The sequence below is a fragment of the Drosophila hydei genome, unplaced genomic scaffold (genome assembly GCF_003285905.1).
Source record: "Drosophila hydei strain 15085-1641.00,03,60 unplaced genomic scaffold, DhydRS2 tig00000001-arrow-pilon, whole genome shotgun sequence".
NCBI classification, from domain to species: Eukaryota; Metazoa; Arthropoda; class Insecta; order Diptera; family Drosophilidae; genus Drosophila; species Drosophila hydei.
This window is the reverse complement of record NW_022045643.1, coordinates 10,321,673-10,348,475: the sequence shown is the minus strand read 5'-3', so window position 1 is coordinate 10,348,475 and position 26,803 is coordinate 10,321,673. Positions and strand designations below refer to the sequence as shown.

The following is a 26,803-nucleotide window of genomic DNA, read 5'->3' as shown; positions in this document are numbered from 1 at the left end:
TCTATAGACTATTTATATATATTATATACCAGAAATTGTTATATAATGAAGATCCTGATGTCAAGATATAATTCATTAGAGAAAATTTATATTAAATCACTTTATTTCTAAAATGTCTATAAATGAGTGCAGAACTTTCTTTATAGAATATTAAAAAGTCATTATAAAAAATAACAGAATTAACATATATATCTATTTTTTTCCAAAATGACATTATTATAACACATATTTGCGCTACTCACTAGCAATAATTATAATAATAATAATAATAATAATTATAGACTTTTTACTGTGCTCACTATCCAAAGAACATTTACAGGATATCTACCAGTCATATTTGTTTATATATATATATTTTATTTATTTTTATTTACTCTGTCTCGATTTCATAAAGTTTGGAGCTTTTTTCTACAGCGTATCTAGCAGTGAGAATACTTCATTCTATAATATTCCAAAAAAAGCATAACATTCATCCTTTTACAGTTTATCTTACATTAATTAATATTAAGTCAGTAAACGATGCATTAGAAAAAAGTTTCGCTACAGGGTATCTACCAGTCATTTTCTTTACAGAATATCTGCAGCTATATTAAATGTCTGCAGCTTATACAATTTTTCAAGCTGAGTGTCTGTCAGTCAATTCCCGTCATTAGACATTTAGAATTTTACCTGCAGGGTATCTACCAGCTATTCCTATATATTTTATAGGGTATCTAACAGCACATCAAATGTATGCAATGCACACAAAGAATCTGCTCGTCGCACACATACACTAAGCACTTGGACTGATTTTTACAGGGTATCTATCAGTTACGCCTGCTGGTTTAGCATAAGAATTGTACATGCAGGCATAGAGTCAGACGTACATCTATTCATTACAATGTTGTGAGTGTTTTTACAGGGTATCCACCAGCCATTAGCATTCCAACTATTCGTGTTATATATTTCTCCCATCGCACAAAAAAAGTGCAAGACAAAACAATTCCAGGCGGCGTTCTATTAACCCACTAGCTGTAGCTGTTGCTGTTGCTGTTGGTGTTGCTGGCGCAGTTGCCTACTCGTAATTGGACACACCTAGCACCGCCTATCCATGGGTATCTTCGACCCGGACCCGATCGTGACTTCATTTGGCAACGTTGTGCACGTAGCTGCCGCATTTCTGGAATCTCTGAATGTTGTCGGCTCAGCTGAGAGTGGCTGAGCCGTCATAAATTAGGTGTAGATGGCATCTCAAAGTGCCGGCTCGGCATCCTCTCGCTGCGCAATTTAATGGCGACACACAGAAGATCTGAATGGGTGTGACTGTACCTATGCAACTAGGCGGAGAGACTAAACTAGCATTGATATAAAAAACATTGCTCAAATTAGCTGCGTCTTACACATGCCCACGAATCACTTAAGACTAGCTGATTAACATACAGATAAGTGGAGAAGAAGAGAACAGTTCTATATTTAGATGAGTTTGATCATATGTAATAGAATGTATATGATTCATATAGAAGGTAGCCTTTGCGATATACTTTCAGACCGTCGACTTTCGGCTCACATAGATACAAAACTTCAAAAGCCCCAAGGACAGACAAGACTAGTGGCAGGTAGAAACACTAGTACACTTACACACACACACACACTTACAAATCTCTAGCTAAGTTCTTAGTGATAGCTCGCCAGAGCTCAGCACCCACTCACTTCTTTGAAACTCCACAAGCCTAAGCCCAATTGCCCAAAACACACAAATACCTTATGAATTTCATGACAATTGCAAATGCGTATAATTTATCACTTAGAGCCAAGTACAGAACAATCCAAATAAGAATTATTGAATGACTGCGTCAGTGCCAAGGAATGCGACCTTGAGCTGTCGTCGTTGTCGTTGTTGTTGTTGTTGTTGTTGCTGCTGCTGCTGTTGCCGTCGTCTGTTGAGATGTCGTGACTGGCCCAAGCCCGCAACGGGGCTGCGAGTTGCGGTCCCTGGCGAATAGTTATAGCAAGTACAACTGAATGGCAGCAGCAAGAGAGTCAGCTAACAAACGCTTAAAGGTACTGACAATAAATTCAATATCGAGAAAGAAATCAGAAATCAGAAATCGGCATCGCTTGGCACAAAATAGCACAAGTCGTCGCATACAATAAAACACGTTTGACGAACGCTTTGATGAAGATGAAGATTGAATATCTGTCAGATACATGTAGAACGAGTCAGCCAGCCAGCCAGCTAGGGAGCGAGCGAGTGGCTCACACAAATGTGGCAACCAACCGCAAATAACAACAACAACAACAACAACAACGTTCACTTTTATTTTCAACATTGCAACCACAAACACAACAACAACAGCAAATGGCACAACAAGCCAAATAACAAAGATCAAACGTAGCTCAAAGAGAACAAAGCGAAAACAACAACAATAACAACAACAACAACAACAACAGCAACTACAAATATATTCACTACTCATTTGAACTGTATTTGTGGATACACTACACATACCCAGCAAAAGCTTATGCCCCTGCAATGGGGCATATCAGCGTGTGTTTACCTAAGTCAACTAACACGTCATAGCACATCGCCCGTGTGAAAAGTATTTATTTGTACTACATATACCCTATAAAACTACATATATAGCTGTAGTGGGGTATACAGCACTCAGCCTTAGGTGAACAAACAAAAGTAACAATAAAAATTTTTGCCTGACAACTATGTGAAATGTTTTATTTTATTTTATTTAACCTGTAAAACATGTAAAAGCTATGCTAAGGCACACACAACTCGAACTTATGAGATAAATAGAAAATATATTTTAAAATTAATAAAATATTATTTGATTTTATTACATACTAATTACCTATATTTGTTGTATTCCAATTTTGCAATTTTTCATTAGATTTAATACTCTGCTTCTTTATACACTCAATTCAAATATACTAAATTCGGTTTTTTGTATAATTTAGGGTATCTCGCAGTCATCCATTTGCTGGTATTTACTTGACTTAATTTTCCTCAAGCTTCGTTTACTCTGTGCATTAGGAAATGCTTCAAAAGTTTTAAGTCAAACGCCGACTCCCACCTCGGAGCTTGGAATGCGTCAAGGCTACAAGTACACAGCACCCATATAGTCTATATATATATATATATACATATATATTTGAATATATATATAAATATGATTAATACTATAAACGATGCTCGTTATTAAAGCTCTTCAATTAAAAAGCCACATTAACGATTTATGAACTCTAAACCTGAATTTATTTTTAAACATGTAAATTATTAATTAAAATTTATTTGTTATGCATTTTTTTTGGTTCTGCCTAATGAATTCCAAATTAGAACATTTAATATATATATGATCGTACTATATATGCTTGATCAAGATCTACAGCCAAATTGTGTTAGCACTGATTGTCTGCCTATCCAACCTTTTATTTTTAAAGTACTCATGAAATCAAGTAAAATCTGTATATGACACATAAATATAGATTACTATCCGAATATCTCCAGAATTATATTATATTATATTATATTATTATATTATGTTTATATTACATATTTACATATTTTTTTATTATTATTTCTTTCTCTCTCTCTTTTCCGCTTCAGCTATTTCTTTCTCTCAGCAAATGATACATTAGCGGTATTCCTTCGGCAACCATTAAGTCTTACATAATTAAGAATATTTAAAGCCTAGCACAGTTTTTGGGCTATTCAACATTTAACATTTTATTTAGTTTTATCTTATCTCTCTTTCTTGGCTTAGAAGACTCGAACCACAAAATGCCAAATGGCAAAATTGAGAAGGAAAAAAAGAAAAAAGAGTCAATGAACTCCGCGTATTTATGCAGGCAGAGACCCAATTACATAGTTTAACAACTCTTGAATAGTATTGGCAAAAACTAGACTAAGATTGTTATTTGTGGCGTGCCTTGGACCTGATTAAAACAAATCTTTCTCAATTCGAAATGCTTGTGTAATTTTCGCAACGATATCTAAGACTGAGAACCGGTTTCGAAACTGTGCCAGAATTGTGTTGGTTATTTGTCATATGGCTTTAATCATATTGCCTATAATTTGCATATGTCAGTGGACACAAACAAGCTCCCTTCTTAACATATTTTCTGTTCATCATTTCTTTGCTTAAATAATTTTGGGAATTTTCGAACTGCCAAGAATTTCTTTTTATATTTAGATTGACTTTCAAATTTCTATGGAATCATTTGGTTGGAGTTAAGTTCAAGTTTAGTTTAGCCATAAACCAGAGATGAACTCAAATCACATAAGATTTTAATGAGCTATGATCCACAGCATCCGAAATTGCTTCAGTCACTGGATCTGTATTCAGAGGCAAATGGCATATTAAGCCAACCATTACAGAGTCCAATTAAATTAGGGGCATTTATTTTTTGTGGCTCTCTGGTTAATTTAAGCAAATAAACAAAAGCTGCAAAACAAAAGACTTAGGCAACAAACTTGGCGCGTAATTACGGCTACGTGCTGCGCATTTTGTGTTAAGCATTAAAAATTAAAGAGCCAAAGAAAAACGTTGTTTAGAGCAATCATACGGCAGGCTGAGCATCGGCACTTGCTAAGATCGGAAATGTGAGTAGAATTAAAAGAGCTGAAAACAAAAGACTTGGGCAACAAACTTGGCCTATACTATCAAATTTTCATAATTAGCAGGCGTACGAGAGAAATCCACAGCAACGTGAGCAAAGCGAATCAAACTTTTTTTTGCCGTCTAATTTTTTCATTTTATCTCGAGGTAAAAGGCACAGACAGACGATGAAGTTGTCTGTACCCAAGTTATCCGTGCATTTAATTAGCCATTTTCACACATTTCACTTTCAACAAGCTGCCAAATTGTCAGAAATATATACTGAATATATATATATGCATATAGCATATAGCTTATATAGTTATAGAGCTGGTCTCAGCGATGTCTTCAATGAAACGCAAAAAAGCCATTAACGGTCAAGCGTAGGTTTGGCTTTGACAAGACAGTCTTCTGTCTCTTTTGTATCTGTATCTGGCGGCTTCATCTCTGTGAACACAGATGCTGCTTCCTCTGCTTAGCTCTTGACTGCCGCAGAAGTTGCGACTCACTTTCAAGTGCTCAACGCAATTTCTATTTTTTGTTATTTTTCGAATCTCAAAATTGAAATTTTCCCATTGCATTGAACTTGAACTAGGCAAATTGAAGTCCGGCCAAAAAAGCATCCGAATAAACAAACAATTTCCACTTGAATTTCCACTTACGACTCGCCCACTAACGTGGCTTTCGGAGGCTTTACAAACTTTCTGCACATCTTCCACTTGATTTATGCCACAAAATCAACAATTTTTTGGCTGCGCAATTAGCTTTTGAATTTTATTCGTTATTCGAGTTGGGCTTTCGGATGATGTCTTTGGCATTGCAAAGCCCGCATATCATGCTCACAATATGTATATAAATAGCAAAAACACTTAAATACCTATTGCTGTATGCTGTGTGCTGTGTACCAATGATGAGCTCAGATTTGATTGGCTTATTGTTGGAGCATTAGCTAAAATGTTAGGCACAAACCTGCAAAGAGAGAAAACATGTTGAAGAAGTTTGTGGATGTTCGTGCAGAAAAATCTTGATTAGCTTATAGGAATTCTTTAAAAACTCCTAAATATATTATTATTATTACTTATATAAGAAAATAAATCAAAAAAAAACTTTATAAAATTTTTGGTATTAAATAAAAATAAATTGAAGCTGAGAGGGAATATATGAATAATGAAGGAATATATCTTTATTACCTCAAATGAGCTTTAAATATATTTTTAAATATTTTTTGTTAATAATTTTTCAACGAATTGTTTTATGATTTTATATTGTTTTATTATGGAATTTAAGTCTATCGAAATGTGCAAAACAAATTCTTGATTTTTATTTTAAAAAAAAATTTTAATATATAATAAAAGAATATTTTAAATAGTTTTGGCACAGGAAGTAATTACTATTCATAAAATTCAGAAGTTAATGGCAACGCAAAATCTGGTCGGTCTTCCGGAAGCCTTTGCGTAGCACTTGACGTCTACCTGCCCAACTACCTGTTTGTGAGTATGTGTAAATGCATTGATTTCGATACATATGAGGACTTGCTGCTACAGCAAGTTCGTCCTTCTTTTACTTATATTATTATATATTTGTCATTGATTATTTCTGTCAGGATTCATAACATTTTAAGTTACAATAAATAGAAAAATAGAATAGAAAGAAATAGAATCAATAACAAGCAATGAATCTCTCTCTGAGCTGTAGCTCGCCAAAATTCTTTGTAAGTTTCAATTATTGAAATCTTCACATTTTTTTTTAGAATTTTGGAACTGCAAAGCCCTTAAAGTTATATATATTTTTATAAAATGCCTGTCCATAAATGGTGTTGTCGATGCTTCAAGCTGATAGTTCACCAATTAAAAGTTTCCTATTTTATTTATTTTAATTAATTTATTATTCATTATATTATTTATTTTAATTTATTTAAGTGTTTTAAGAAGCCGAAGTTTTTATCTAGATTGTGGAATTCGGAATCAGTGCGCTGTGTTGATAATAATTACCATGAGATAAAACATATTTTTGGTTAAGCGAACTGCCAACAATCGTAACTATGTTTCTTGTGAAAGTTTGCTAACGAAATCCACCAAATTCTTGTCAAAAAAGTGTTTTTCTCACTCGCATAAACCTGATTAAAGTCTTGCTACTTTTACTTTAAAAGTGAATGCTAAAGCCGAAAAACTAAAAAATGCTTGAGATAATTTTGCATGTGCGATGAGAAGACCAAGGCGATAGATATGCCAAATATATATATATAGATATATATATATATATATACAAACGCCCCTTTCGCCAGTTGCCGCTATTTGTAGCAGCTCTTAAATGGAGGCAACAACCCGGACTAGAGCTGCGGCACATTCAATAATCGTTTACAATGCAAATGGGACATAATCAGCCGAGGTTATTAGCCACTCAATAAGCCAAATGGTAATTAAAAACGTGTCGACTGGCAAATACCCTAGACTCGAATGTGTGTTGCGTGTTGTTTCTATGAAATGCGCTTTAATTTGGCTGCCATTAAATTAAGGCTAGTTACATTCGTAGCTCGTTAGCTGAGCTGCCTTCGCGTTCGCCTCTTAGGAAATTGATACAAATTATTTGTAGCATGCACAACTTGTTTGCCTTTTTATGTTTTTTTGTTGTTTTTGCTGCATTTTCCTTAATGCGATTTGCATTGAATTTGGAACAAGATTTTTGCGTTGTTGGGCTGTGGCATGGGTTGGGCTTAGGCGGGTTCACCTGTACGGTCAGCGTTCGCATTCGCACTCGAATTCGCACTCGCATTCGCATTCGCATTTGCTCGCCCCACATAAATCATGCCGAATGTTGGCGCTGTTTCTGAATCTGTTGAATGCAGCAAAGCCTTTTAGGTGTGAACTCTCGCTTTGAATTATTTTTAGGTCATGCAGTTCAGTTTGGGCAAATAATAACAAAATCGAACTCAAGGCAACGCCGAGATACAAAAATCAAATGTGGGTCGACATGCGTGCAGCATGATAAGCCGAACTGGGCTTGCTGAAAATTGTTCAGCAAACCAAGTCAAAGATTGCTTAAACATGGCAAAAAAAAAAAAAAAACTAGGAAATGTGCGCATATAGATGCTCAAATTGAATAACCACTTCTTAATACACTGCGGCTGTAACTACGGACAGCAGGGCGTATGCGCAATTTCAATTGGAGTTTTGTTTTTTAATAAAGCGCTTCGAGCTGCGACGTGTGTCCAAAGATTTTGATTGATTTTTCTATGGAAATAAGCCAATCAAAGCGTCTCAAATTGTAACAACAGCCGCAGCAGCAATCAGACTGCCACGCCCACAAATAATGATTGGCAAAAAAGGGGTAAATAATATAAGAGCTGCGCAATTTCGATTGCCACAGGCGGCCATTGGCACATTCTGCTTATTTCCATTGCATTCGAACTTTCGATTTCCAAATCAAATACAAAAACTTGTTCTCGGAAACAAAAGCTAAAGAATTTAATTGAATTGAATTGAAATCAGAGCAGCAGATAGCTCAATATTGTATAGAAATAGTTATACCAAAAACTTGCTTCAAGACTTGTTTCTTAGTTGAGTTATTTTTTATGCATAAACAATTTCATGGTGAATCAAAGACAAAGTGAAAGAACTAGTTAATTAGCTAAACGCACGTTGAGAATGAATTTATGTGTTATGAAATTTTTATAAGAAAATAAATATGATATATTTAATTTATTGAAAATATTTAAGAAGTCTCATTTATTTAAAGTAAATGCTTAAGAAATTTATATTTGTTTCAAAATCTCAATAGAATGAATATAAAAAAATTGTATTTTTAAGTAAGTTTGAATTTATTTTTAAAAACATTACAACTATTATAATTTTATTATTGCCATATATTTTTTATTTAATAAATTCATTTGAATTTATTTTTAAAATAATTACTAATTTAATTTAATTTTTTTATATTATTAGATTGCTTTATTTATTTTTTTATTATATACTTTTTAATTATTATATTTTATTACTGTCAAAAACCTTTATTTTTTCAAAGAGTTATTTTAATATTTTTTTTGGTAAACACTTCATTAAACAAAACTTCAGCTTCTAATCTCACATAAACTATTCATCTAAAATCAGCACAGATCTGAAGTCAGATGCCATTAATGTGAGAATGTAACAAATTAGTCCCATGTTGAGTTGCAAGAATTTCTATGTCATTCCGAACCATATTTGGAATTGTTGTTTTTTCTTTCATGCTCAAATGCGAATTAAGAGCAGGAAATGTTCAGACTTTGACTCTGATTTCGATTTCGATTTCAATTTCAGTTGCTGGCTGCTGGCCAGAGAATCCAGCGTGAATAGTTAGCTGGGCCAGTTGCGCTCGGCCAGACAACTTTCAATGCAAATGCAGCTGCTGCAAGACAAGTTACCGTTAGAAGGCACTGATCTGTAATAGGTGTATTACAGGTGAGTTGCACGAGTGGAGGGGAGCAGCTTGCTATAGCCGCCGGCGAGGGGCGATTAGCTATGCTGGGTGACATATTATACGCTCTGCTTGACTGACAGATGGAAAAAATGTGGTTGTTGTTGTTGTTGCTGCTGCTGCTGCTGCTGCTGTTGCTGTTGGTTAAGGTAACTTATGCACTTGAGCATTTTCTTAATGAAGTCCATATTTTATTTCAATTTGTTTCCATAATGTTTAGTATTTAGTTATTTATTTATGTTGCAAATGTTTTCGTTTATAGCGGAATTTGTGCAGGTGAACGGGAATTATCAATAGGTTTTTACCTTGAATTTAATTTGTGTTGAACAAAATGAGATTAAAGAAGCTGTTGAAGCAGTTTATAAAAGAATAGTTTCTTAATTATTTATTATTATTATAATATATATTTATATTCTTAAAAATATAAATAATTATAAATAATAAAAATTTTAATATAATAAATAAATAAATTTAATTAAAATATATTGAATTATAATTTTCTGTCCGGGCTGTTCAGTTCAGTTAAATATGCAACAAATAAAGTTGATTTAGAGTCGCGAAGAAATTAGTTGACTATTTTTAAAACCTTTTATATTCCTGATAAATATAGTCTTCAATTGAAGCGCTTTATAAATTTTTTTTAAAATAGTTTAAAAAAATTTTTAATTTGATTTGACTTAAATTAAACAAAGAAGACGTAACAAAACTAAAAAATCGTTTTATCATTTATTTAAGATTTCTTAAATAGTTCGATGCATTTGATTTCTGAACTGATATCAACTGCTGCTATCATTTGGTAAGAAAGTAGATAAAATTGCCTCTCTCACTCTTTATATGTCCACATCTCCACATGTCTCAGTGGCATGCCCATAATCTTGCCTTGAGCATTAACTTCAAATTGAAAAAGAAAATCGATTAGGTTTTACAACTTGCATAACGTGGCATAAATTTCATTTTAGTTTCTCCAAAAGGCGTTTGGTCTATCTCAGCCGCGTCTATGAAGTGTGCCTAATCAGATTTGCATTGAACAATTAATTTGCGTTGTAAATGCGTGAATGACAGTGAGTGTTTTTTTAATAAATATTTGTAGACGTTTGTCGACGCAAAGGCAAAGGCACAGGCAAAGGCAATGCCGGCTCAAACCATTTTCATTTCCATTTCCATTTCCATTTGCAATTACAATTGCATTTCCATTGCCATCAACATTAACTAACCAGACGAGTTGCTGGCAGTTTGTTTTGGCCTGCTCGAGCCGAAACTCGAAGCTGAAGCCTACTCCAAACCTGACCAAATGCTGATGAACTTGTTTGCGGCGCCTACAGCGGCCAGCGCGAAAAGTGAATGGGGCAGGGGCCAATGGGAGAGGCGCGCGGCCAGAGGGTGGGCAGCGGTTTGTCGCCTTAACAATTTGGCTAAAGTTTAATAAACTTTATGAAATGTGGTCCCGAGGGGGAAATGCAGCCATCGACCATCGACCATCGACCAGCGGCAACGACACCACACTTCAATGGCAGGGCAAGGGGTGGGCCGAGGTGCAACAGCGTCTGCAAGCTGATAAAGGAAATTCAAGGAAAATCCATTAAGCAGGAAGCGAATCACACACATTAGAAAGTTGATGCCAAAAATTACTAGAGGAAAACTATTTGAATAGCTGCTAAGCAGTTTTTTTATTTTATATAAATATTTTTTTTATATTAATATTAACAATTTTTAATATATATTTTATGCTTTTGTAGAGAGAAAATTTATTTTTTACACTTTTCATATTTAACAAAAATTAAATTTAGCTTCTGAAAGATCGATTTAAAAATATTAAATATAAATAAATAAATATAAATATTTTCATTTAAATTAAAATTTTTATTAAAGCAACATATTGTATGAGAATTTATAATTTAAATATTTCTGAAATACAGTAAAATTTTATATATTAAATATATTTATAACAATTAAATATTTTACTTTAGCCATTATAGACATTCTGAAAGCCTTACACCATATGCAGCTAGGCTTTAAATTTGAACTAGATAAACTACACAGTCAATAATAATTAATTGGAGTATTAAACCTGATCTAATAATAGGCACTATCTTTTCCAGTTCATCTGCTAAATAGTCCAATCAGATGTGTGTATATTGTGGGAGTGTCTTTGGACCACTTCTCAAGCCGCAATCAGTAACAGGCCAGGTCCCAGGAGCTGGCAGAGAAAGTGCGCAAAGTTGTGCGCTGAGAGGATGGCACGGTAAGGCTTATCTTGGCCAACACACACACACACACATAGCTAGTATATATACATATGCAAAAGTGGATCTGGATCAGAATCTGGTAATAACATGTTGTTAGCCAAGCGAGTATTTCTCGCTCTATGTGTGCTACACACTCGAAATTGTATCTAATGGCTGTGAGCTCTGATTAATTGCAACGGCCAGGCAGTCCAGGTGAGTGGCAGAAACTGTGGCAGGTATGTAATTACCAAGTGGACTTCTAGCAGCAATAGCAGCAGCAGGAGCAGCTAGTAATGAACTGATAAGCGCATAATTAACTGCCTTAGTAACCAGTTTCCATTGGCCCCTCGCCCTCCCCTCCCTCTCCCACTCGCCTTTCTCACCTGCTGCACCTGGTGCGCAGCGCTGCTGAAAATATTTTAAGGCGTGTTTTACTAGCTGATTTCAATAGATTTTTTTGCGTCTTTAATGACTTTTGGCCATTTGCTATGGCCAAGCTAATGGCTTTCGACCGGGCTTTTGTTCTGCCTGTGGATTGGCTTTAAGATTTTGCGTTTTATTTGTTTGCAGATTTAAAAAAAGAAATAGAAAATCCGCTAGACCTGGCACATAATGAAGTACAGCTAGCTATGGAAAAAAACAAAATTAAATAAAATAAAATACCTGCTCAGAGAGCTCCCTAAATGGGTCAGGTGTCACACCAGCCATATGCCATTTGCCATTTGCCATAAGCCACATGGCGAGTTTGGCTAACAGCCTCTTAAATTAATTAGCTTCGATACGAAATTCTTAAAGAAATTCAATTTAAACACAATTGAAGATTTAAATCTCTACATAGACAATAGAAACCAAATGAAAGTCTTAAAGCCGAGTTTTAGAAATTGAAAAGAAAATCGAAACAAATTGCATGAAAAAATTTTAATATAAAAAAACTGAATTTTTTTATAATAAGTTTTAAAAAGTAAATATAACAATAAATACTTATATCGGTAAAGCTTGAAGCTAAAATTTATTTTTTAAAATATATAAAAATAAATTATTAAAAATATTTCAATTCTAATAAATAAATAAAACAAATTTGAAAATCCAAATTTCCATTTTTAATGTTTCAATATTTATATAATATCAAACAATAAAATGACATTTGTGACTTTTAGCAATAAATTCTAAGAATAAATATTATTGAATTAAAAAATCATTTTGTGGCAATTGGCAAAGGCATTTCAGTTGTCTGATTACATTATTTAATTACACTTAAATTGTAATAAATTTGAACAGCAGCCATTGACAACAATTCGGATCGTACAAATCAAATAACACATTAACAAACTCACCGAACTCGTCTTATGCAGAGCACAAAAATGAAAAAAGTAATAAAGCTGCATGCGAATGCAACTGACTGCGTAATACTCGCCCAAGCAACGCAGCGTAATTGATTCAAAGTGACACTTAGGAATATTTTTAGGTGCCTAATTGAGGAACTTCACCTGAAAGTGAATACTTAATTCTGAGAATTCCAATAAACTCTTTTCACTCTCTGAGCGAGCAAACTAAGGCATTACACATAAAATAAGTGCCACAAAATAAGAACAAGCCGCTTTGTCCAACAGCAATAAAGAAAAAGCACAAAAACATATATATATATATAAATATATATATATATATATATATATATATATATATATATATATATATATATATATATAAAACAATCAACAACAAGTTGGAGAATCGGAGAATTTGAGCGGCAAAACACACCTTTAAAATGCCCAAGACAGGTAGAAATGAAGAGTTCAATGCACGCAAATCGGATTAAGCAAAGAAATTAAGTAATACACCGTGCACATAGATTCGTGGATAGATAGACAGCCACATGTGAGAGAAAAGCTGCCAATGGAGAAATGTAAATGGAAATGGACGTGGAAATGGAAACGTAAAACAAAATCGAACGAAATCAAGCTGGAAATTGAACCTCAATGGGCGTTAGAATGTCAGGAAGTACAGACAGGAAGCAGAACAAGCCATAAGTATGGGCTAAAATATCATGTTCAATGGCAGACAAGAAGTGCTTAAAAGAATTTGAAATTAAGCTGGCAATTCCACTTAAGCAAAATTCGAGTCTCTTAAGTATTTAAGTATAAATATTATACTCAATGAACGTCTTAAGAAAAGGATTGTTTAGCCAGAACTGAGACAAGAACTATTTCTTTTAAAAGCGGTTAAAACATGTGAAAATTATTTTAAAAAATACAATAATAAATATATTTACTGGAGTAATATTAATATTCTGCACCCATTTTATGTTATTCTTTTAGAAGAATTATAAAGTTGTTAATTGTAGGTCAATATACCTCAAAGCATATTTAATTTAGGAAACATTTTGTGCGAAAAAAAAAACTAAACTTGGTAAACTTTTTATTTATTATTTACTTTTTATGTATTTTAAATATTTTATGTCATATTTTTATTACATTTGATTTAAATTATTTTTTAATTTTTATAATTTTTATTATTGTATTTCAAACTTTTTTCATAATTCACTTTCATTATTTATATTATATTGTATTTATTAATTTATAATGTTTTTCTTATTATAATTTTGTCATTTTATTAATATTAAATTCGTATTCTGTTTTACTTTTTTATATCTTACTGTTTTATTTTGATTATGTTTTTATTTTATTTTTTGTCAAAATGTATTTAAATTATTCTAAATTTTAGTCTTATTATTTTACCTATTTTTATATCTATCTTTATTATTTTAATTTATATTTATTTTATTATAATTTTATATTTTTCAATATTTTTATATTTATTTATTTTTGTAATTACCCAAACTTACCTTAAAGTTCCTTAGCAGCTGCTGGCTATTGCGTAAATCCAAATGTAAAAGAGTTGAAAGATTTGAGACACCTGTGCACACTTTTACACCTGTTGCATATCTATTAGTATGTGAATTTAATCAATTTGTGTTTTGTATTTAGCTCGATTGGCAACCGTTTCAAAATGCATAAAACACGCGCAGGCGTTACGACTTTCAGTGCAATATTAAGAAAACGGGCGCAGAACTTGCCCCAACGATAGCGATTTAAGTGACACAACCGAACGCATCGAAGCTCGAAACTCAACTGCCGGCAGCTTTTACGACGACTTCTCCAAGCGGCACTCAAAAGTTGCGCCACAAAAGCAAAGCTCTCCAAGCATCATTTGCATGCGTGTGCAAGAGAGAGAGAGGGAGCGAGAGCTTTTGTTAGTTAAAACAAGTTTTAAGCATTAATTTGCAATGCAAATAGTTTTCGTTTCAACTTCATTCAGCTTCTTGAGCTTTAAGAGCAAAGAGAAAAGCTGTCTTTAGAGGCAATTTAAAGCTCTTCCTCTTGATATTGACTCAACTTAACTTAGGTAAAATAAACTTAGTTCTCTTTAAATTTGTAGTAGTTTGTATTTTATTCATAAGTTCTGCTCTATTGCTTTGAAATTTATAAAATGTAAAATACTCTTAAAGCTGTCCAAAAAAAATGGATTTCAAATAATTTCGTGTTCGTTGGAATGCATTAAACAATTGCACTGGACATTACTTATTGGGGCTAAGTACAAAAAACAGAAAACAAATGTTTGAGTATACAAAAGAAAGAAAGTAAGAATTAGTGTTCTGTCTAAGTGTTAACATTAGCGTATGAATATATATAAACAATATCAATACCAATATCAGTTATGTTCAGACGTTAAGTAAAATGCTTTGCTTTTCTTTACCGTTTTCATTACTTTTGCTTTTTGTTTTTTGCTTAGTTAGGTGAGTAATTTGGTTAAAGTTTTAATTTGTAGTTGTTGGTTTTGTTTAGATTTGTTTTTTCGTACTTTTTTTGCTTTTATCAACTGGTACAATTACGAAACATTAATATACGTTTACAATTAATAATTGAATGACGACGCTTATTAAGGTTAGCCTCTTTAAACTGGATCCACATCATTCACGACCAGAGCGCAGAGCACGTACATCATTGCAGCGCTGAGCAGTGCAGTCACCGGCACCGTAACTATCCAGGCGTAGGCGATGTTCCGGAACAGATGCCAATCGACGCTGCCGTCCTCCATTGCCTCTCCAGTGGGTTGTGCTCCTCCCTGCTGCTCCTCCAATGGCCCGCCCGGCTGCTTTTCGTGCTGCTGCCGTTCGCGCTTGCGACCCGCGGCGCTCACGTGACCCACAAAAACCACCGAACCCACTTTGCAGTGTGTCGTCGAAATGGGCAAACCAATTTTGCTGGCCAGCAGTACGGTGATAGCGGCGCCTATTTCAATTGTGAAGCCACTGCAAACAGATAAACACAGAATCAATTAAAAACTCCCAACGAAAAGTAATTGAAATATAAAATAAACCTGCAAAATACATATGCAAATTGCATAAAAAACCAAATATACTTATGATACCATCCTTATACTTTACATTCTCTCAGCTGCTATGCTCAGTTCTCTAGTTATATAATAACATAAACACCAATAACAAAAGCAATAAATTTTAATTTTGTTGATCTCTTAAGATTAATTTGAAAACACTGGTCTATCTATATGTAATAAAAATTCTCATTTTCTCCTTTTACTTATCTTTTCCTTACCTACTTAATTACTGTAAAAATATTTAACTTAAGGAAATTTTATTCTTTCATTCTCCTATATCAACTATTGGCTTAGTCTCTTTCTCTCTCTCTCTCTTTTCTCTTTCTCACTCTCTCTTACTCTCTCAGAGTCTCTCTTACTTTCTCTGTCTCTCTGTCTCATCTGTCTCATTCTCATGCCCGCCCTCCCCTCTCTCTAATCTCTAATACCACATTATTGCCCACTACCACTTCCCTCTTATTCTCTTATGCCCAATACTCTTTCTTGCTTTCAAAACGTATCTTCTTTACTCTATGCACACTCGCGTACGTACGTTGATGAGGTGATCTTTGTTAGGTCATTGCCAATGGTTTCGATGACCCTGCGTCCCCACAGCCAGAGACCCACGGAGATGCCAATGCCACCGTAGATCAATATATAAATGGGACTTTCTGCCTTCTGCATTACGGAGCCCTCGCGATAGATCATATAGAGAGCGATGAGTGGTCCAATGGCGTTGCTAACATCGTTGCCGCCATGCGCAAAGCTGCCAAAGGTGGCTGTCAAGATTTGCAAGAATGAGAAGAGCATGGACACCTCCTGTGTTTCCTGACTGCTGCTGACACGTCGACCCGCTGCACGCTTAAACTCCTCCTCCTGCTCATTGAGCGCCTCCTTGCTCTCGATGAGCGGCACTTTGCTAGAGTTTGGCGATAATGTGGTGCTGATCATCAGATCCAAGCTGCCGGCACTCTGCACCACTTGCAAATTGTTGTTGGTTACATTGGCAGCTGTGCTTGCACTGGCATTGCCGTTGGCATTGGCATTGGGATTAGCGTTGTCTGGTGCTCCGCTTGTAAGCAAATTAGGCTCCGTCTTGCGCTCCTCCTTGGGCGACTGGACACGCTTAAAGCACTCCTGAAGTTTGCGTCCGTTTTGCTGGTGCTGCAATTGCTGCTGCTCGTCGATGTAGTTTAAGCTGGTGACAGTCAGATCGGGATTGTCCAGACTGGCCTTGCCCAGCAGATCCTCAGCCTTGCGTATTATCTCTGGATCGATCTTGTAGTCCTCGGCAGTTGCATTGTTATTCTTGGCCGCGAGGCCATAAGGCGCTAGCTTAAAGGTCTTCGGCGAATTGTCGCTGAGCGAGACCAGCTCGGTGATTTCGGCAATAGCCGGCAGTGGTTTACCCTCGCTAACAAGCGAAAGCGGACGGCGCTGCTTCTTCGGACTGCCGGACGGCGATGATTCTACGTAAAATCGAAAGCTGAGTAAATGCTGCTGCTGCTGCTTAGTCGGCTCTCCACTTACCCACGGAGTCCTCGAAATTGAACTTGACCGGATTCTGGGCGCGCAGCTTCTTGGCAATTGAGCGTCGCTGCAGTGGCACCACCACCAGCTGCGTCAAGAGCGCCACCAGCAGCGAAAGAGCAACGCTGACGCTCAACGCTATCCAAGTGGGAATGTTATCCATATAGAGCACTAAAGACGAAGCATACAAACGCATGATGCATTAACTATCTCAACTATTGCCTTCTTCTTCTTCGTCTTCTGCTGCACTTACACTTGGGCCCATCCAGCACCACGCTGATGACATTGATGAAGAACGTAACGCCGTAGAAAATGGGCAGCGAGCGAAAGCCCGCCTTGAGTGGCTCCTGAGCGCACAATATGAAGCGGCGTATGGCCAAAAAGAGTAAAATGCTGACTAAGCCGCTCATCACCGGTGAAATGAACCACGAGCCAACGATCGTGCACAGAGTCGACCACTTCAAGCCCTGCAGGCCACGTGCCACCAGCGAGAAGCCAATGGTGGAGCCAACAATGCTGTGTGTTCCCGAAATGGGCAGCTTCAAAAATGTCGCTACCAGCAGCCAGATGGCGCTGCTTGCCAATGCCGACATGCAGCCCAACATGAGCACCTCCTCGGCGCCCTCGTACAGGCTCACCTCAAGGATGCCTTTTCGCATCGTATCCGATACCTTGTAGCCTGTAGCAAAGTAGACAAAATAAATTATTTCAATTAAGACTAAAATTCACATAGGAATGAGGAAAAATCTAAATACAAACTGAATATTTGTATAGCAGGTATTAATTTACTACTTACATAAGCTTTAAAGCTTCTAAGCTTAAACTTATAGCAAAGCATGATAAGCTTTCTCTGAGCTTTAACTTTGACATAGCCCGACTTGAGTGAGCTTTAATTTTAACTTGATATTTTAGGGTTTCTAAACTTAAGCTTAACAAACAGGCGCTTTTAGGTAATTAACTCAGCTTAAGCTTATATTTTTATTAATTATTAACGCATATAAAATTTCAAGTTAAAGCTTTTAACTCTTAAAAATAAAGGAGTTTTAAGATTTAATATAATTCTTTATGATTAAATACAACTTAAATAACGTATTAATTTAAAGCTCAAATGAACAGCTTAAAGCTCTCACCTCGATTATATTTTCTAAAATTGTACAGCAAAGCTTTCAAGTTAGCTTTAATTAACTTAAATCTTGCGATTCAAGCTTTTTGACATATATTTAAAAGCTTTATCGCTAGTAAAGTAACTTGCACTTTAAAAGCTTCTATTATATTATAGACTACTGTTAAGACTCGAATTAATATTTTCTGCTTACCAATTAAAACAGCGCCCGAAATTTCACAGACCGTGGCCAAGACGCAAGCCTGTCGTATGGTCAAAACGCCAGAGCCGACGCTGGTGCCGAAGGAGTTGGCCACATCATTGGCGCCAATGCCAAAGGCCAAAACGAACGCAATGAGAAAGCCAATAATGACCATCCATAGCAGATCCGCTGAATAACTCTCCATGTTTACAATGAACTCACTTTTCAGAAGGAAAAACAAAAACTCAACTCTTGCCCCTATTCACACTGCCTAACCGTCTGTCCTGTCTAACCTGTCTGTCTGTCTGTTCGACGAACTCTTTAACTAGTGTTCAGAATTTAAAATTGATCAAATAGAAATTATTGTTGTGTTGTGTGTAGAGGAAATGAAGTATTAAGAATTTTGTGCAAAGAAAAACGTGTTCTTGGGAAAACTATAAAATACAATACTACAATAATAAATGATATACGGAAAAATAATCGTAATTATTAATAATTGAAAAACTCTTTTCAAATATTCTCTAAACAGCCATATTTGCGCTTAGACTTCATTGTTGTTATTTTCATAATGAAAAACTGAAGTAGAAGCGTGCAGCACACCGAATTCTAGATGACGAGGAAGCTGACTAAAATGCCGGACGTTTCCTTTGAGCCTCCCTCTCAAGCTGAAGCTCTATGCTCAGCTCGACCTGCCTAAAAGTATGCAATAAATTAGGTTAACCTAAACACAAAACTAAGTGTTTCAAATACTGGACACTAAATACAGATTAGAATAGATTATATTAAGAATAAGTTAATAAACATATATTCAACCTCTCCCTCGCCCTCTGCCTCGTTCTCTATAACTAACTCTAACAGTTGATGAAATTCCAAAGCTCTAATTGGAATCGAATAAAAAACTTTGAGTTTTTTCTTTCAGCTGCTGCGGTTGTTCTTCTGTTCTGTTGTTGCTGTTGTTGATTGAGTGAAGTTAGTATTGTTGTTGTTGTTGCAAAGAAGTTTCTTGTTATGTTGAACAGGAGCTGATGGTAGTCGCCTTGGTTAACTGCAAAACTGAGAGTATGAAAACTTCATGTCAAAATTTACAGCTCACTTTGTCACTCACCTGACGTTTGGGACAGCAAATTTGTTTCCACGTCAAAGGGTTATTCACCATGTCTGCAATAACAAATTGAGAATTATAAATATTAGATATAATTGCATTTGAAACTTTGCTTTTATCGATTTCTTTTTTTTTTAATTTAGGTAAATAAAATATCGTTAGATCAGTGGAAGTTTAAAATTGATCGTCTTGTTTATAAATTTCAAATCAATCAAAAACTATTCTTTTTCCATACAGACTACCCTTAATGTAGCAGCGACTCATTGAAAACCAAATAAATTGAAAATAGCTTGAGAATTAAATAGCGAAAAGTTTGAAAATAATTTAGAAATTGTCGAGCTCTGCTCTCAAGCGCTTTTCAATTGGAAAAATGAATAGAGGAAAAATTGCATATTGCTTAAATTGGCGCAATTTAGTTGTAGACTCAGGTCGCGCCCCACTGAGCACGTGTCCCACAAGCACTTTTAACTGGAATGGGCCGCCAGTCGAGCTGCATGCGAGTAATTTCACAACAATTCTAATGGGCAATTGAAAGCATGCCCTTTCTTTATTGATGTTGGCTAATATAGCTACTGTGGCCACTGGCCAGTTGTGCGATATGTAAGAGAGATGCTACGACTTACAGTTCAAGAATTAATTAAGCCATGCACAATGGATGCCTCCCATAGGACAGACTAAAACTATTTAAACAATAGCGTGTTGCAAACAAAAGAGTGCCACAAAGGGAACGCAAAGGTCAAAGGGGCAAGGGGCAGGATCAGGACATTGCCTGCCTGACTGCCTGCCTGCTGGCCAAGGTCGACACGTTGACATATGCTCGCAATGCTTCCATAAGTAACGCCCTCCACAACCTCCATAAGCACTGATAGAACCGTACTTCTCACAATCGTAGTTGGCAATTGATGGCATATTTTGAATCGTTTGGCTATAAATAAATACTACACTGCACGCCACAGAGGTTTGAGCAGCACTGCAGTGCAGCCAAAACCCACCTCCGGCGCATGACGTCACATTTATTACTGCTCGTGAAATAATTCAGTTTCGCCTATTTTTCATTTTGCATGGAAAGTCCATAGAGTATTGCCAATTACAGAGTATATAGCTAGGTTATTGATGCGAACGCTGGGTTGTTCAACGATCCAATAAACACGAATAAAGTGTTTTCGCACAGTGTGACAAAATCTTAAAGCGATATGGAATTAAATGGATTATGACAACATTACGAAATTTTTGATATAGTTAAGCGATGTAAGATTATCAACAATTAACTCCATTATTTTATTTTAAAATTATATTATTTATATTTTTTATTAAGTAGAATATTAAAAATAAAAATTAAAAATATAGAAAAAGATCTGTTATATATGCAGAAAATAATTATATTTATTTATCACTAATTTTATTAAATATTATTTTATAAATGATTATTGAAATAATTATTTATTATTTAAATTTTAATAATTTATTCACATTAACTTTATTGTTATTATTTAAATCAATAAAGTCAATATAAATTAAAATTAAAATTAAAAAAAAACACCATTTTTTCACTGTAGTAGTAAAATTTACGAACTGTCCAAATATTTAAGCTATAATTATATAAATAGCTTTCTACGCAGTTTACAATTTTTATTGACCCGATCGAATTGTTTTTGCCATACATTTCGCACAATTGTCCCACTGTGTGAATAAATAAATTACAGATTATGAGCTATTAAAATGGTTGGCTATAAAATAGTTTGTGGGCTTTCAGCAAGACGCGGCCAGCGCATTAAATCTTCCTCTCAAGGGGGGGGGTTGGACATGGGGCGTGGCATTGCTACACCGTTGCACCGGTCGCCTCGATATTGCCAACTAAGAATGGCATTTAATTCGTTTATACAGGATATTGATTTAATTTACCGCATTCGAGCAAGGACGAATCTCTGCATATCCAGAGGGCACAAGCAAAAAGGGACTACCCCCAATGGAACAGACCGCCCTCAACACTGGATTTTAGGGTGGTTTCTACTTTTTTCTGCTTCTGTTGTTAGTCAAGTTCAAGGTCATGAGAAACCTTTCCATTTTATTTATTTTTCTTTTAATGAAAACATTAACTGTGACTCTCAAACTGTGGCCAGTGAAGCGTCACCGTTTTCCATGCAAATCAATAATATGGAATGGGAAATGCTTTCATCTATGCCTCGCTGAACCTTAACTGTCTATAAGTAATTAACAAGCACGTGCAAACATAAAGTGCAACAGCGGCCGAAGGTCTCGAATCAATTAAGTGGAAACTTTTACCGGCCTGCAGCTCGCATTGAAGTTCAAAGCCTTAAGTCTGGGCTTGTTAAATAAATCAATTTTGTAAAATCCAATAAAAGTGGAAATATATCAATATATACTTTGCTTCATCTGCCGTTTTCAAATGTCGCCCGCCCTGCTATGTGATTCTCACACTTACTCCTCGACTGTATACCTAGTAATATTTTAAAGCCTGCGATGAGACATACTCTTTGATATTGCAATTCAAACCCTGCTCTGCGATTCTTATCAGATTATTTTATGGATTTTTATATGCTCTATTTTCTGCCAACCCTCGAATATACAGACTAATGTACATATGTATGATGTATGAAATGTAAGTATATAAGTATGAATGTCTGCACATTGATGTACGTGTGCCCTTCTACTTAATTCTCATAAATTCAATTAAGACTTGTGGGATTTCGTTGTATTTGGGTATCTAACAAAAGTTTTTTCTAATTCTTTTTATCTCTTCCTTTCATTTTGCTGCTGCACACATACACACACACATACAAATGATTGATTTAAATATGTTTTTTTTGTTATACTTTGTTGTTCTGTTTTGAGTACAGCAAATACACGAGTTTATCGCCTGATATAAAAACGCGTGCGAAACAAGAGAAGGCAACGACAACAACAAAAAGAAGTTTTGGCGTCGCGCAAAAAAAATGAGGCAGCGACGCGAGCGACATTTTAAAATTCTTATTGGACATTTATATGCCAGCGAATTGCTACCCACACACACAGAGACATCAGCGAAAGCGTAGGTGGAATAGAGCAGAAGAAGCGAAAAGAATTAAACGAAAACCAATGCAAAATAAGCTAAACTTTATTGATGAAAGCCAGCCATATCCAGATAGATCCAAGCAATATCCGTTAGGTGCAAAGTGCTCAAAGAGAGGCAGAGAAGACAGGCAGAGAGATAGATGGGTAAAGAGCATATCAAATGTTAACTGTACTTTGTCAACAGTTTGAACTGCAATAGAAAAATTGAATTATAGCCTGTCCATCTGCCCGTGCTATGGTCTGCGACCTTGTTGGGGTTGTTGCTGTCGCGGCTGCTGCGACTGCTGCCAATCACTTTGTTTACTCAAAATATTATATGTGTGTACATATATACATGTATGTATGTGCAGAGAACACGCGTGTATTCCTGTTTGACGTAAGCTTAAGAAAGTTATATGAAATATTTCCTCTGTAATATATGCATGTGCCCATGGGTGTGTGTGTCTTGCTTTGTAATACAGCTGCCAATAGACACAGTTTTACAACCACTGCTTAAGCAGCATGCGGCACGCAGTTTGTTTAGCCCCCGCATGTTGTCTGTTGCCAGTTTAAAAGCATTAATCACTTTTTTAGATGACTATTATTTTTAAAATGTTCGCCGACATTAAACTGTACTGAATAAAAGCTTCGATTCGCTTCTGTTCAGTCCGTCCGGATTTCCAATAAGATGCCAATAAGACTGTCAACTTTTTTAGTTCTGCGCGCGTGAATCATACGCCATAGTGTTGGGTAATGGGGTGAAGGATTAAAGCTTTACAAAGGGATGACCAATTATTTTGCAGACATATGAAATTCGTCGGATTGGAATGTGGAAACTTGAAAGTGCTAGAAAAAGATAGAATGATATCGTTGGGTTGCGTTGTGTTGTGCTTGCCGCAGCAGCAGCGGCAGTAACCGTAGCAGCTGCGAAGCGACATCAACAACAACAACAAACTTGAAAACAGCTGCACATGGCAACAGCGCATGCCGAACTGTAATATTTTCGTACACGCTCTCAGCAAGGACAATAACTGTACCCAAAAGATAACAAATAAAAGATTTGAGAAAAGTACATTTAATTTGCACGAATACAAGATCAAAGGCAAACTATTAAGCAAAACATGTTGTTTCTTTCAGCCCTTAAATTTTCAATTCATTTATTGATTTTTCCGATAAAAATGTTTAAAGCAATTTGATGTTAGAGAAAAGAAGGTTTTTGCTAATCTAAATAATATATGTATATATACACATACACACACGCACACAAGCACAGAAATTTACGCACATACAGACACGGCCCACGCGGAATGATAAAAGAGCAGAAAAATATAGACTCGCGGCGCCAGCAGGACTACGCAAGGATACGCAGGAGACCATATACATACACCCACTTATATATATACACACACTTATTGAACACAGCAGTTTTGCTGCTCTGCAGTTCATTCATTCTATTGGCAAACTATTTTCACAGCTTGCCTGCTACGTATGCTTAGCATGTTGTTAATGAATCTGGTTATTACTCACTTAAATAGCAACACTTTTTGAAATCACAATTTATTTGACGAGAAATTGAAGCGTGATGAACGCGCGCGCACAACTGCGAGCACCGGCTTGCTAAAAAATTACGATAGTTCCTTGTTATCGATATCTTGACATCATCGATGAGAAAGTTGTCCAACTTAACAGCCGATAGCCATATACTTAACAGAAAACTTACTTAAATTAATAAAGCTGGACATTAACACAACTTTTAAAAGCACATTCAGTCCATGGCTGGCAAAGCTTTTGCACACAAGTCCTTAATGCCACTTCAACCCCTTTGTCCGCTGCTAAAAATTGTGACTAGCTACTAGCTGTTATTGCCACTGTTATGTTAAATAACATATTTGTCTCACTTTGTTTTTCTTCAAGCACAACAAAAACAAATCGTGACATTACAAAAAACTTTGGAAATTCCGAAACAACAAATTAAACATTTGGTTGCCAACAAAGTCGCAATGTTCCACTTTAGTGGCTTCAATATGATGTTCCCAGACGGCGGACGCAGCTTTCAAGTTACCTACAAATGCTTCTCAGTCTCCATGCTACCAGGCAATGAGCGCTCCGACGTGGAAAAGGGCGGAAAAAGTAAATAAAACTAAATATATATAATGATTGATATACCATTCAAAGCTATTGCCTGCAGTTATAATGCCGCCATCTGCATTGGATTCACTGACTCGCTTAAATGTGGAATACCCCATGCTCTTCAAGCTGACTAACAAGAAGAAATCGCGTTCCTCTCACGCTGGCGTTTTGGAATTTGTTGCGGACGAGGGAAAATGCTATTTGCCCTATTGGATGATGGACAATCTGCTGCTGGAAGAGGGCGACATACTGAGCATCGAAAGCGTCTCGTTGCAAGTGGCCACATTCTCAAAATTTCAACCACATAGCACCGACTTCTTGGATATAACAAATCCAAAGGCTGTGCTGGAGAATGCTTTGCGTAACTTCGCCTGCTTGACTAAGGGCGACGTCATTGCCATCAAATACAACAAGAAGGTGTACGAGCTATGCGTGCTGGAGACTCGACCTGGCAATGCTGTCAGCATCATTGAGTGTGATATGAATGTGGAATTCGAAGCTCCGGTTGGCTATAAGGAGCATAGTGAACAACAGCCGGCTACGCAGGCAGGCGGCCACTCAGTCGGGGCCAATGAAGCAGCTGCGGGTGGCACCGTGCACGAGGAGCTGGTTGAGACCTTTAAGGGCTCCGGCGTGCGCCTGGATGGCAAGAAGAAAAAGGACAGCCAACTGGAGACGCCGGTGCAAAAAAAGGTCTTGCCACGCGGTGTGCCCGATTACGATTTTCAATTTGGTTTGCTGCGTTTCGATCGCAACATTAAGCCCATTAGCGATCGCGGCCAGGAGAATGCGGAGGCAACTGGCGAGGCAGCTGGCACTGATGCAGACAGTTTCCATGGCACCGGTTTCTCAATGAAGAAAACGCGCAAATAGTATGTAACTGCTTCTCACATAGTTGTTTAATCGTATGTTGCACATGGCACACATAGCAAATAGCAAAAGTAAGAAATGAAATTTTCACAACAAGCATCCAAAGTATTCTACAAATTGAGCGTCAGCTTGATTTCCTGCTCCTTGGGCAATGGTGGCGGCGCTATTGTTGTCATGGGGGGCAATCGACGTATCTTTCTGCCATGTTTGCCCTCCTTCCGCTTCCACAGACCCGACCTTGGCCGATTGCCCAACTCTCTCATGCGTTGGGCGCTGCCCACATGCTCCTTGTTATGTTCCACGTTCGACAGCCGTCCCACGGTGGCCATACAGGTGCGATCGAAGGCGAATTCCCGCTTGGAGGGCAACTGCACCACCACTTTGTCGTCAAACTTGCGCAGAATAGTGCCAAAGGTACCGGCAGCATGAATCAAATGGCAGGGCTGACCGGGATTCTTTTCCAGGCAGTGAATGCGTGTGCCGACGGGCAGTGCGCCTAAAGGGTATGCATCGCCGTCGTTAGGACGCACTACAATGTCAAGATTGTGAATAACTTGCTCTGGGAACAGTTAACTTCGTCGACTCACCTGGTATACGCGGAATCACTCGCGACGTTTTCAGTATATCACCCTCTCGCATATTCTCTGTGGCCAGTATGTACTTTAACTCGTCTCCGACAGCAACTAGCGCCACCTTTGCAGTGCGGCAACCGTCGTTAAGCAGCTCCACAACGATCTCCTCCTGTGGGGCTCCTTCGCTGGGGCCGTCGCGCACCCATTTGATCCAACGATATTGCTGTTTAATGCCGCCGCCAATTCCCTTGGCAACCATGCGACCGCTGACGGGATCACGACCAGCCAAATGTGTTATTTTCAAAGGTGCTACGGTATATTCATTCGGAAAGTGAACTGTACGCCGGAATTGTTGGCCAGCGCCTGGTTTGGGTTTTTCAACCACTTTCGTCTTGGTACGCAGCTGTTGAAGCACAGACAATGCACCGCGGTGGTGCGGCTGCAGAGTTAAAGTGCATGTGCTAAGCAGGCGAGTTATACTTTGCATTTTCACAGAAAATTCCTTTTAATTAAAACTCATGCAAGTTTGTTACAAAACATAACTATTAACAGACTTTTAGCATACTGTTAACAACAGCTGTGAACCAAATGTGACCATTTATCG

At 36.7% G+C, this 26,803-nt stretch overlaps 4 protein-coding genes across 9 annotated transcripts in view; 1 reads left to right on the top strand and 3 right to left on the bottom strand.

The window, feature by feature from the left end:
* The window catches only part of LOC111604438 (brain-specific angiogenesis inhibitor 1-associated protein 2), a 35,559-nt gene extending 21,177 nt beyond the window's left edge, over positions 1–14,382 (bottom strand). For all 6 annotated transcript variants that reach the window (XM_023322506.2, XM_023322503.2, XM_023322504.2 and 3 more), the window contains exon 1: positions 14,109–14,382. The gene's annotated coding sequence lies outside the window, so the exon portion shown is untranslated. The remainder of the gene's footprint in view (positions 1–14,108) is intronic.
* A 632-nt stretch (positions 14,383–15,014) lies between these two features.
* Positions 15,015–24,338, bottom strand: LOC111604467 (sodium-dependent phosphate transporter 2). The gene is made up of 7 exons (XM_023322549.2): positions 24,155–24,338; positions 19,580–19,632; positions 18,487–19,519; positions 17,424–17,849; positions 17,171–17,341; positions 16,194–17,109; positions 15,015–15,575 (listed from the first exon to the last, which is right to left on the bottom strand). Exons 3-7 carry the CDS (start codon positions 18,677–18,679, stop codon positions 15,218–15,220), a joined length of 2,064 nt encoding a protein of 687 aa, XP_023178317.2. The 5' UTR covers positions 18,680–19,519; positions 19,580–19,632; positions 24,155–24,338; the 3' UTR covers positions 15,015–15,217.
* Positions 24,339–24,527: 189 nt separating this feature from the next.
* On the top strand, positions 24,528–25,644 carry LOC111604468 (ubiquitin fusion degradation protein 1 homolog). Its single transcript, XM_023322550.2, has 2 exons — positions 24,528–24,757; positions 24,816–25,644. Exons 1-2 carry the CDS (start codon positions 24,628–24,630, stop codon positions 25,628–25,630), a joined length of 945 nt encoding a protein of 314 aa, XP_023178318.1. The 5' UTR covers positions 24,528–24,627; the 3' UTR covers positions 25,631–25,644.
* Positions 25,639–26,790, bottom strand: LOC111604469 (39S ribosomal protein L2, mitochondrial). Its single transcript, XM_023322551.2, has 2 exons — positions 26,215–26,790; positions 25,639–26,156 (listed from the first exon to the last, which is right to left on the bottom strand). Exons 1-2 carry the CDS (start codon positions 26,684–26,686, stop codon positions 25,738–25,740), a joined length of 891 nt encoding a protein of 296 aa, XP_023178319.2. The 5' UTR covers positions 26,687–26,790; the 3' UTR covers positions 25,639–25,737.
* Positions 26,791–26,803: the final 13 nt, after the last annotated feature.

Excerpts from the sequence above, each read along its gene's own strand:
- LOC111604467 (XM_023322549.2), bottom strand. The coding sequence starts at position 18,679 with ATGGAGAGTTATTCAGCGGATCTGCTATGGATGGTCATTATTGGCTTT. Across the intron at positions 17,342-17,423 it reads GGTGCTGGATGGGCCCAAGT|TGCTCTATATGGATAACATT; the intron begins GTAAGTGCAGCA and ends CTTCGTCTTTAG. Across the intron at positions 15,576-16,193 it reads ACAAAGATCACCTCATCAAC|TGGCTTCACAATTGAAATAG; the intron begins GTACGTACGCGA and ends ATCTGTTTGCAG.
- LOC111604468 (XM_023322550.2), top strand. The coding sequence starts at position 24,628 with ATGTTCCACTTTAGTGGCTTCAATATGATGTTCCCAGACGGCGGACGC. Across the intron at positions 24,758-24,815 it reads CGTGGAAAAGGGCGGAAAAA|TTATAATGCCGCCATCTGCA; the intron begins GTAAATAAAACT and ends TATTGCCTGCAG.
- LOC111604469 (XM_023322551.2), bottom strand. The coding sequence starts at position 26,686 with ATGCAAAGTATAACTCGCCTGCTTAGCACATGCACTTTAACTCTGCAG. Across the intron at positions 26,157-26,214 it reads AGTGATTCCGCGTATACCAG|TGCGTCCTAACGACGGCGAT; the intron begins GTGAGTCGACGA and ends TTGACATTGTAG.